Below are 11,923 nucleotides of genomic sequence, written 5' to 3'. Positions count from 1 at the left end.
ATTCTGAGTTAAATGTTTTCTGCTCGAGGATCTCCCTCCCAGTGTAAACAATGGCGGCATTTACCCCTTGGAGGAGTTCATTGAAAGGTGGCTCTTAGTCACCACATTCCTTGACACAACTGGTGGAAAACTTCCTTCCTATATGTCACTGGAGCTCAGAACAATGGCGGGGTTGGGGGGGGAGATTTTATTGAAACCGATTGAATATTGAAAGGCCTTGATAGAGTGGATGTGGAGAGGATGTTTCCTGCACTAGGGGAGTCTAGAGAGGCCACAGCCTCAGAATAAAGGCATGTCCCCTTAGAACAGAAATGAGAAAGAATTCCTTCAGCTAGAGGGCAGTGAATATGTGGAATTCATTGCCACCAATGGCTGTGGAGGCCAAGTCATTCGGTACATTTAAGGCAAAGGTTGTTGGGTTCTTGATTAGTCAGGGTGTCCAGGGTTACAGGGAGAAGGCAGGAGAATGAGGTTGAGAGGGAATATAAATCACCCATGTTGGAATGGTGGAGAAGATCCAAATGCTGCATTAAAAAAACAGTAAGATAAAGAACACAATAATAATAAAGTGCAATAAGTACAAAGGATAGCTTATGTACACTGATTGATTGTATGTCCATGAAATGATGCTCTGCACAGGAGTGCAACTGACAGGCAATGATAAAGTCATGGTACATGTGTTTTTGATGGTGAGTGGGCTGTGTTGGGCAGCACTGACTTCCCGTTCTAGAGCCTTCCTGGCCACCAGTGCCATTTCCCAGCCACGCACTAATGCTTTCCTAACTGATGTTGGACTCATCGTTAATTTTAAGATGAGATTATGAGTTTTTTTTAGTTCACTAATGATTGAGGAAGGTGAATGGAATTAAGTCACAGATCAACCAGGACTTCAGTGAAAGGCCATACTTGTTTTAAAGCTTTGGTGAAAAAAGTTGTGTTGCTATTTTGGGAATATGTCACTGGTAGTGTCGATGTTCTCTGTCCAAACCTGGGACTAAACTAAGACAGTTCAGAATGAACCACGAGGGTTCACTATCAGCTATCCACACAGCAGGTCCAGTCTCTCTCTCTCTCTGCTGAACGATACCCCTGAACCAGGTGCAGGTTTTCATACCCACTCTTTATGTATTTAATGGGATCTGAATTCCCTGGGGAGGATTCGAACTCTTTGTCACTGGATCACTGGTCCCAGGCCTCTGGTTACTAATCCAGTAACTTAACCACTAAACTATCACACGGTCCGTTTGAGTGATTGCGTGACTGCATCTATGTATATATGTCTGTTATGTGTTACACCACAGTCCTGGGTGGTTCCCGTTCCTTCGTTCAGAGTCCTGCCAACAGTATCCAACGATACCTGATATTGGAACCAGTAAGACCCCAACCAAATCAAACATCTCATTTAATTTTCCTTTTGCTTAATTTCTCTCACCTTCATGACTTACAACTGGGTTGAACTTCCAAAGAAACAATCACCTTACAACAAAATTCAGTTCCATAAATAAATTGTTTAATTTCCTTAAAAAATTAAATCTATGTACATTTAATTCCAGTACGACATTTTTTTTTACCCAATAGTATCTGCTACATATGCGATAAATAATGCAACATTCAATGAATATATCGCAGGATTTAACATCACCGATTTCTTCCTCTGTGCTAAAGCAGAACTCCAAACAGTTTTGGCTTCTCACTGCCATGTAATGTGAGCTGTTCGACCCACACGAGAGAATAACGTGAGCTGTTCACTCGCTGCCTGGCAACTCACAACTTCGTTCGACTTTCCAGTCGAAACCATTGGGTTCTTTTCTTAAACACGACACGATAAACTCGGTCATGGACAGTCCCAAGTCCGGCTGTGAACGGCGGAGGGCCGGGCATGGAGCTAGCAACCCCGTCCCGTTAAAAACCCAGATCTAAAGAAACGCCAACAGAAGCTCCAAAGACCTCATCCCTGGGAGCGGACAGACCTTCGCCTAGAGAATAGGCTACACCTGGAGACAGGGTGAAAGGCTGGCCCAGAACAGAGGACTCTGGTGAGCTGCTGTCGGCAGCCTACAGTCTAGGGGTGGTGGGCTTTAGTAAATAAGAGGACACAACGGGTTGCCAAGAGTACACGATAAGACATTATATAATAATACGAATATACACCATTTTGTTACAATCAGAACAATAAAAGTGAGTAAGCTATGCTCCAATATGAAGCTTTTTCTCTGCTCCAATTAATTGAAGCTTCAACTTAACACTTGAGGGTTCACCCACCCCTCAGTCTCAGTTGCCCCCAAGGGCATTAATGCACAGTGCACATAGGAATAAGTAACAGTCTAACAATTGCTGTAACATTTCCCTCACCTCCGTTCCTGGTCCCTTTTGTACTACCAAGCCAAAGCGACCCCCACCCAGGTAGGCTGGTGAATCTGTGGAATTCACTGCCACAGATGGCTTTGGAGGCTGAGTCATTAGGCATATTTAAGGTTACGGGTAGAATGGAGTTGAGAAGGATAATAAATTAGCCTTGATCGAACAGCAGAGCAGATTCGATGGGCCGAATGGCTTAATTCTACTCGTAAGTCTCTTGGTCTTACACTCTAAGAGCCTTAAACATCCCGACTGTCTGCGCTCACTGACGGGGAGACAGGAGTGCACAGTTAGAGGCAACCACCCAGTCTTAGTGACTTGTACTGGTATCCGTATAACCGTGGGAGAGGATGAATTCCTGCTGGTGGTGTCCCTCTCACTGAACGGCGGACACCTCTGCTGCCTGCCTCATGCCCACCGGAGATGGCGGCAGGGTGGGGGGGCTTCAATCGATGAACTTATGGATGTCGTTGTGCAGCATGACGTAAGGACTGGAGGCCTCGTTGTGGTGGGGGCAGTCGTAGTGGCAGCGACAGGACTGGATCATCATCATGTCCTTGGTGAAGGTCTCGCCATCAGGGCAGCGAAAGCGCACTCGGACCGTACGGGTCTGCTGGGGCGTACAGCAGCGGCCATCCACGCACGAGCCGCAGTACTTGGAGCGGTACCTCTTCACGCTGCTGCAGCCGGCGTGGGTGAAGTGTGTCGCTGTGCTTGACTTCTTCGTTCTAAAACATTTCTTCCCTCTCTGTATCGGGGGAGAAAGAAAGCAAAGTACATGAACTGGCTGTTTGGCAATTCAAACTGCATATAGAACATCAAACAGCACAGTACAGGCCCTTCAGCCCATCATGTTGTACCAGTCCTTTAACTCACTCTAAGGTAAATCTAACCCTTCCCTCCCACATAACCCTCCACTTTTCTGCCACCCACGTGCCTTTCTAAGAGCCTTTTCAATGTCCCTGATGTATCTGCCTTGACCACCAGCCCTGGCAGCACATTCCACATACCCAGCACTCTCTGCCTCTGAAATCTCCCCTATACTTTCCTCCAATCACTTTAAAATTATGCCCCCTCACATTAGCCATTTCCACCCTTCCTCTGGCTGTCCGCTTTATCTATGCCTCTTATCATCTGGTACACCTCTATCGAGTCACCGCTCATCCTCCTTCCCTCCAAAGAGTAAAGCCCTAGCTCAATCAACCTTTTCTCAGAAGACATGCTCTCTAATCCAGGCAGTTTCCTGGTAAATCTCCTCTGCATCCTCTCTAATCCAGGCAGCATCCTGGTAAATCTCCTCTGCACCCTCTCTAATCCAGGCACAATCCTGGTAAATCTCCTCTGCATCCTCTCTAATCCAGGCAGCATCCTGGTAAATCTCCTCTGCACCCTCTCTAATCCAGGCACAATCCTGGTAAATCTCCTCTGCATCCTCTCTAATCCAGGCAGCATCCTGGTAAATCTCCTCTGCACCCTCTCTAATCCAGGCACAATCCTGGTAAATCTCCTCTGCATCCTCTCTAATCCAGGCAGCATCCTGGTAAATCTCCTCTGCACCCTCTCTAATCCAGGCAGCTTTCTGGCAAATCTCCTCTGCATCCTCTCTAATCCAGGCAGCATCCTGGTAAATCTCCTCTGCATCCTCTCTAATCCAGGCAGCATCCTGGTAAATCTCCTCTGCACCCTCTCTAATCCAGGCACAATCCTGGTAAATCTCCTCTGCACCCTCTCTAATCCAGGCAGCTTCCTGGTAAATCTCCTCTGCACCATCTCTAAAGCTTCTACATCCTCCCTGTAAATGAGATGACCAGAAATAAACGCAATATTCCGAGTGTGGTCTAACCAGGTTTTGAATAAAAATGCCTACAATTCCCACTGCCAGCATAATCAAAGACCCCCACCCACCCTAGAAATTGTATCTTCTGCCCAGTGGGAGAAGAGAGAAAACCCTGAAAGCATGTACCACCAGGCTGAAGGACAGCTTCTATCCCGCTGTATCAGACTATTGAAGGGTCCTCTAGTGCAATGAGATGGTGTCTGGACCTCACTATCTACGTTGCACCTTGTTGGCTGCCTGCACTGCACTCTCTCTGTAACTATAACACTTCATTCTGCATTGTTACTGCTTTATCTTGTTCTGCCTCTGCACTGTGTAATGATCTGATATGCATGAACAGTACAAGACAAACCTTTCACTGTACCGAGACCCACAAAAAGTAAACAATATAAAATTCTGTTGTTATAAAACCCAGAGAGAAATTACAGCCACTTGGCCCAATGAATTTATGACCAGCAAACTCGTCTCCCGTGTTTGGCCCATATCCCTCCAAGCCTCGGTCCGACAGTCGTGGGGAGTAAAACATCATGGAACCAGGCCCTTTGGAAGATTGAGTCTGTACTGACCATCACCCTCCCGTTGACACCAATCCTACACTGATCCCATTTCACTCTCCCCCACTCCCACCCCTCACCCACACATTGTGGGTGATTGACAGCGAAACCCACCGTCCCACATGTCTGCGGGACATGAGAGGGAACAGCAGCACCTGCGGGAAACCCATACAGTCAGATGGAGGACGTGCAAACTCCACGCAGACAGCGCCAGAGGTCGGGATTGAACCCTGGTCCCTGGCACCACACGAGGCAGGGACTCTACCCGCTGCACGTGTGTACCTGCACAGGTGGAGGAGGAGAGCGAGGGTCTCACCTTGAGGTCAGGAAGGGCAACCTGGTGGCAGGGCCGGAGGTTGCAGAGTCTGGTCTCTTTCCGAAGCTTGCATTCGGGGTTGTCATTGGTGACCCTGGTGGAGACACCCACCCCACAGGTCCTGGAACACTGCGACCACTCCGTTGTCTGAACGTAGCACTTGGGTCTCCAAGCTACAACCAAAGAAGGCAGGTGAATGTAGACACATGGGGAATGAAAATTTTTTTGTCATATGTACATTGAACATACAGTATAATGAAATTTTTTTGCTTCGTGATAATCACCCACGCGGGGCGCCACAGTAGTATAGCAGTCAGTGTGACGCTATTGCAACCTGAGGCGTCTGAGTTCAGAGTTCAATTCCGGCGTCCTCTGTAAGCAAGTTTGTACGTTCATTCCCACGTGCATGAGGGTTTCCTCCGAGTGCTCTGGTTTCCTCCCACACTCCAAAGACGTACTGGTTCGTAGGCTGACTGGTCATTGTAAATTGTCCTGTGATTAGGCTCGGGTTAAATTGTTGGGTTGCTGGGCGGTGTGGTTCGAAGGGCCTGACCTGTCGCAGTGTATCTCTAAATAAAATAAATAACTCAGTCCGTGGATGTGCAGGTATTACCACGCTTCTACCACCAACATAGGCACGCCCGCAACACTAATCCATACATGTCTAATGATAGATTGATTTATTTTTGGAGATTTGGCACGGTAACGAGCCCACACTGTCATGTGACCAATTGAGCTACTAACCCGCATATCATTGGAACGTGGGAGGACACTGGAGCATGTGGAGCAAACGGGGAGAACGTGCAAACCCCACACAGACAGCGTCAGGAATTATAGCCCGGTCACTGGCACTGTAGTAGCATTATGCTAGCCATCACATGGAGGAGGACCATGCTGGATCTAACCTTTCCAATTTACCTCACGGAGATGTTTTGCCCTTTTCCGCAGTTTGGAAGCAGGATTGAGAGAATTTTCCCTTCCAGGATCTGACACGAGTGCAAGGATTGGGGATGGGGATGGGGGTGGGGGGCAGCACATTCACTGGAGCAGGGGAGTATGGGTGAGGGGAAAGGTCACAGGGTGAGTGAAGGAGAGGAGCAATAACTGGACGCTCCATCGACTGTCAGAGGCACAAAGGCAGACTGACCACCCGGACCATGCTCTCTTCTCACTGCTGCCATCAGGAAGGAGGCACAGGAGCCTCAGAATCCGCACCACCAGGTTCAGGAACAGTTACTACCCCTAAACCATCAGGCTCCTGAACCAGAAGGGATAACTTCACTCGCCCCATCACTGAAGTGATACCACAAACTATGGGCTCACTTTCAAAGACTCTTCATCTCATGTTCTCGGTATTTATTGATTATTGTTAATTTGCTTAACTCTGCCATAGGCCACTACGAAAGGAGTGATGGCCATGGGGCTAGCAGACCTATCCTGTAAAAACCAGAGCTACAGGACTGCCATCAGAAGCTCCGAGATCCTCATCCCCGGGAGAAGATGAATCTCATGTCCTTTGACAATAAATTTACTTTGAACTTTGACCCGACACCTGTGCTCACCTGGTTGCCCCTTCATCGTCTTCTTGAGCAGAGAGAGGAGCTGGTTGTTGTAGCGCGGCTGGTCCTGCCACAGTTCCACCGCCGTCTCCTGGCTGAGGACGCCCCGCCCGGTCTCAGCCTCACCCCTGCGCCGGGCCTTGCCCGCGTCGCAGACCCACTCCTCGCAGCAGCGGCCTGGAACCTTGACCAGACGAAGGTTGGGGCAGGCCACGTCGGGCAGCGACAGCTCCTGGGGGCAGAGGGGGAGGCAGCCGACTGCCCCGTCCATGCAGGTACATTGGTGTTTGCAGTTGGGCTGGAAGATCTCGCCGTTCTGGTAGATCCGGCTGCCGTACTCACAGGGGCGACCCTCCAGCTTGGCTGTGGAAACACAGGGGGAGGCACAAAGGTATTTAAGTGAGGGGGAAAGCGGCAGAGAGCAAGATCCCCTCCCCACACACCCAAAACCACCCGGAGTCCCCTCCCCTCCTGCTCAGTCTCCATAAGACCATTAGCCATAGGAGCAGAAAGGCCTTTCGGCCCATCAAGTCTGCTCGGCCATTTATTATCCCTTTCAACCCCATTCTCCTGCCTTCTCCCCATAACCTTTGACTAATCAAGAACCTATCAACCTCCACTTTAAATACAGCCAATGACTTTGTTTCCACAACAGGCGGTGGTAATGAATTCCACCGGTTCACCCCCACCCCCCGCTAAAGAAATTTCCCCTCATCTCTATTCTAAATGGACGTCCCTCTAATCTGAGGTTGTGCCCTCTATTCCTAGATTCCCCCACTATTGGGAACATCCTCTCCACATCCACTCTAACCAGATCTTTCAATATCCTGACGAAGGGTCTCGGCCCGAAACGTCGACTGTACCTCTTTCTAGAGGTGCTGCCTGGCCTGCTGTGTTCACCAGCAACTTTGATGTGTGTTGCTTGAATTTCCAGCACCTGCAGAATTCCTCGTGTTTGCGTTTTTCATAATTCATCAGGTTTCAATGAGATTCTCTCCGCCCCCCCATTCTTCTAAACTCCAGTCTGACCAATGCCTTAGAAAGCCTCAGCATCACATCCTTGCTTTCATATTCTAGTCCTCTTGAAGTGAGGATTTGCCTTCCTTGCCACCACTCAACCTGCAAGTTAGCCTTTAGGGAATCCTACACAACGACTTCCAAGTCCCTTTGCACCTCAGATTTTTGAATTTTCTCCCAGTTTAGAAAGTAGTCTATGCCTTTACTCCTTCTACCAAAGTGCATGACCATACACTTCCCTACACTGTACTCCATCTGCCCGAAGTTCTCCCCGACTATCTGGACTGATAGTTCCCCTCTCAAACATGGGCTGTACTCTCCCTCCTCTCAGGAGACGCTGTCTGCCCCCCCCCCCCCAGCACTCTTGTTTTCTTAGCCCCGAGTTCTAGCATCTGCCGTCTCTTGTGTCTTCGGTTGGAAAAGAGCTGAATTGCATTCCACACGAGTGAAGTCAGGATTGTTCACTGCCAGTCCGTGACCAAAGCAGAACCATACATGGTTTTAAGTGTTGGCGGGGGATCACTGTGGGGCCGGTCCCCCCTCTTACCTCTGCAGATCCCTCGCTGGGCGCTGGGGCTGGCGCCGAAGTTGCACTCGAGGCCTCTGGAGTGGTCGCAGGGCAGCGCTTTGCTACAGTCCTCATTCAGCTGCCGGGCGCAGACTTGGCAACAGCCGCAGCCGTCCAAAACCAGGCTGACCCCGGGAGCGCAGCGCGGCGGCTCCTGGGGGCACCGGCACTCGGGTCCGCAGCTCAGTTCGGCCTGTGGAAACACGGCGGATCAGTCAGGCTCAACGTGGCAACGGGATTTACAACCCCCACCCCACGCCACACACTCACTGACACACACTCACAGACACACACACACACAGTACCAAAGCGGTTCGACTCGTAAACGTTAATCCGCATTTGAGGATGGCCGCTCGGCCCCTCCCTCCCGCCCCGTGCTAGACGCGTGGTGCTGGACTCAGGAGCGGCAAACCAGCCGGTGGAGGGATTCAGCGGGTCGGACAACACCCGTGGGGAGATGTTCCTGGTCGAGACCCTGCCTCCGGGTAGGATTTGGAAGTCCGACCCCATCCACCAAGGACGGGACATTACTCCAGGGCTCGCAAAAGAAAATAATATATACACAGACATTAAAAGTCTGCAAACCAGGCGACTTACTTCAGCGAGGGAGAGGGTGAGGAGGACAGCGACAGCTACACAGTGGATCATTCTGGAGAGAGAAGGGAGCGAAGCCTTTAATTCCTCAGCGAGTCCTTGGCTGGCGACGGTCGTGGAGTCAGGGTGAGTGATTGAGAATGTCAGCGAGCGACTCCGGCTCGAGTTGCGGCTTCTCTGCTAGTCTGGAGTCTCTCGCTGCGCGTTTAGCCTTATATAAGCCTCCCTGGCGTCCTCTCGGCTGACGTTCCCCTTCCCCACCCCACCCCCCTTCAAAAACCTCTGTCTCAGGGCACCTCACCAACAATTTCAGGAATGTCTCCGGCGGGTTTTCCACAGACACCGCCCCGGTTACAGCGGCAGAGAAAAATAATCCGAGCCGTTCCGCTCTTCCCTCTCCCTCCCTCCCCAATGAAAACACCACACATCACTTTTGGACACATCCAACGGGAGTCTGCGAGCAAGAAGGGAGGGAGGGAGGGGGCACACAGCATGCTTTGAAGATTGCATAATAGAATATATACAAACCATTTCGTATTCACTACTGGGAGAATTAGATCCTCTTCCCGCCCCGTACACTTTGCCCGCATCCGTTTTAACACATTCCAGATGAATTATCCTCCACGAGGTAACATTATTCCCATATTTGGTAACGCAGAAATCTCCTCTTTTCCACATTTTTCGACTGCCATCTCGACCACAAAATATTGTTGACATCTCAAAACTTTTTTTTGAGGGAATGTGTATGTGTGTGTTTTGTTTTGCTTAAAAAAGGTTTTCATTCATGTTTGAGCAGAGGTCTTGGTGTGGGGTTCCCAGACTTAATCCCGTCTTTTTGGGGAACTTTATTGACGGGAAGACAGAGTTGGGGGGGGGGGAGTCACAGTAATTCTGAAAGCGACACTGTTTTGTGTTTTCACTCCCAGTTAGGGGAACGTGGTTTAACCCATGTCTGACCTGGAAAAGTCTGAGAGGTCTGGTGAAGGGACTCGGCCCGAGACGTCGACTGTTTATTCATTTCCATAGATGCTGCCTTACCTGCTGAGTTCCTCCAGCATTGTGTGTGCGCGCGTGTGTGTGTTGTGTGTGTTTATCTGGATTTCCAGCATCTGCAGAATCTCTTGCATTTATAAATTCTGAGACGATTCAGTTTTTCCAAGGAGAACTGCCTGAGAACGTATACTACCTTCTGAAGTGACTCCCTTTTCAATGGTGTGGGTCGCATCTCTGCAATTGGAACTACACGGTGATTCTTTTTTATGTGTAAAGTCACAGCTTTGCTTAAGATTCTAGGAAGATTCTGCACAGCAGACCAGACAGGAATTGTCCGCACGCTCTTTCCCGAGCCTCTATTCGGTGTCCTAAATCAGACTGATCCACAAAGTACGTGATCAGTTAAAGATCTGAGCACATTCATCTGGTCCAACGACCCCGTGGATTTGTGAGACGCCCGTGGAATTTGAGGTAATTTAGTTTTTTTTAGCTGTAACTGTTGAAGGAGCAGACTTCCAACAACAATATTGAAGATGTTTTCGGAAGCCCGTTGCGCAGCGGGGCGCGATGGGGGGATGATGTCCCGTGGTCGAACAGCAGCCAGGGAGATGTGTCAGTTATACTGTACCTGACACTGCAGTTAAATTTCGTTCTTGGTTTTCAAGTAACGGGAAAGTGTCAATGCGAGTGTATTTGTGTGTGTGTGTGTCTGTGTCTGTCTGTGTGTGTGTCTGTGTGTGTATGTATGTGTTTCCGTGAATGTGTTTGTGTATGTTTGATGTTATGTGTATGTGTATTTGTTTGAGTGTGTGTGTATGAGAAATTGTGTGTGTCTGTGAGAGTGTGTGTGTGTGTATGTCTGTGTGTGTGTGTCTGTGAGAGTGTGTGTGTGTATGTGTGTGTGTCAATGTATATGTGTGTGTGTCTGTGAGTGTGTGTCTGTGTGTATGTCTGTGAGAGTGTGTGTGTGTGTGTGTGTGTGTGAGAGAGAGAGAGAGAAATTGTGTGCGTGTGAGAGAAAGATTTATAAAATAGTCAAAGAGAAGGATTATCGTTTCTTGGTAGAGATCCCCCGTCAGAATAGTTACACCACACACACAGACACATACACAAAATATGCGGCTGAAGACGCGAGATTCGGCAGTCAGTCTAGTCGCCGCTTTCATTTGAGAATCTGATGTCCCATTGTAAAATAACTCCCAGAAACAGACGAGCAGGGAATTTCCAAATAAGCTCATCCTTGTTCCGGCTGTCAGACCTTGGTAGATGCTTCGCAGTCCGCTCTATATTTAGGCATTGTCCGCGTCTCCCTGAAGAAATGTTTACAGATGTGAAAATATTTAGTTGTGAAGTGACTGGAATGGGGAACTGACTAGTAAGTGAACCCTTTGGTTCGACAGCCTGATGATTGAGAGGTACAGTAATAACTTCCTTAACCTGATGGTGCTGGTCCTGAGGTTCCAGTAGCTCATTCCTGACGGCAGGAACGAGAGAACAGGAACTTTCTTGTTCTTGAATCTGGTAGTGTGGGACTTTAGGGTTCTGTACCTCCTGCCCGGTGCTAGCTGTGAGAAGGTACAATGGGTCGGATAGTGGGGGATCTCTGATGAAAGACGTTGCCTTCTTAAGGCAGCACCTCCTGTGGATGTTTCCGATGGTGGGGAGGGACGTGCCGGTGATGTATTGGGCAGAGTTCAGTACTCTCCAGAGCTCCCTTATCTTCCTGCAGTGACTGATCTTTCAGAATCAGATCAGGTTTAATATCACTGGAGTATCTCATGAAATTGTTGTTTTGTGGCAGCGATATCTTGTAATATATAATTTTAAAAACCATAAATTACAATAAATTTCTAGAACACGAGGTGAAGAGTCGTTGAAAGTGAGTCTATAGGTTGTGGGAACAGTTCAGTGATGGGGAGAGTGAAGTTATCCCCTCTGGTGCAAGAGCTTGGTGCTTGAGGGGTAATATCTGTTCCTGAGCTTGGTGGTGTGGGCCCTGAGGCTCCTGTACCTTGTTGATGGTCCGATGCTGCTCCTTGCCCCATATATATATATATATATACACACACACACACACATACATCTCACAAAGGTAGACAGCACCGGGGTCGGGATCGAACCCGGGAC

General features: G+C 49.1%; 1 protein-coding gene across 1 annotated transcript; it reads right to left on the bottom strand.

Moving 5' to 3' along the window:
• Positions 1–1,469: 1,469 nt before the first annotated feature.
• Positions 1,470–9,018, bottom strand: ccn1 (cellular communication network factor 1). Its single transcript, XM_063064805.1, has 5 exons — positions 8,807–9,018; positions 8,189–8,402; positions 6,628–6,987; positions 5,066–5,238; positions 1,470–3,106 (listed from the first exon to the last, which is right to left on the bottom strand). Exons 1-5 carry the CDS (start codon positions 8,855–8,857, stop codon positions 2,804–2,806), a joined length of 1,101 nt encoding a protein of 366 aa, XP_062920875.1. The 5' UTR covers positions 8,858–9,018; the 3' UTR covers positions 1,470–2,803.
• Between the last annotated feature and the right edge of the window lie 2,905 nt (positions 9,019–11,923).

The sequence above is a fragment of the Mobula hypostoma genome, chromosome 12 (assembly GCF_963921235.1).
Source record: "Mobula hypostoma chromosome 12, sMobHyp1.1, whole genome shotgun sequence".
NCBI classification, from domain to species: Eukaryota; Metazoa; Chordata; class Chondrichthyes; order Myliobatiformes; family Myliobatidae; genus Mobula; species Mobula hypostoma.
Note: the sequence above shows the minus strand (reverse complement) of the source record. Positions and strands in the feature narration are given on the sequence as shown.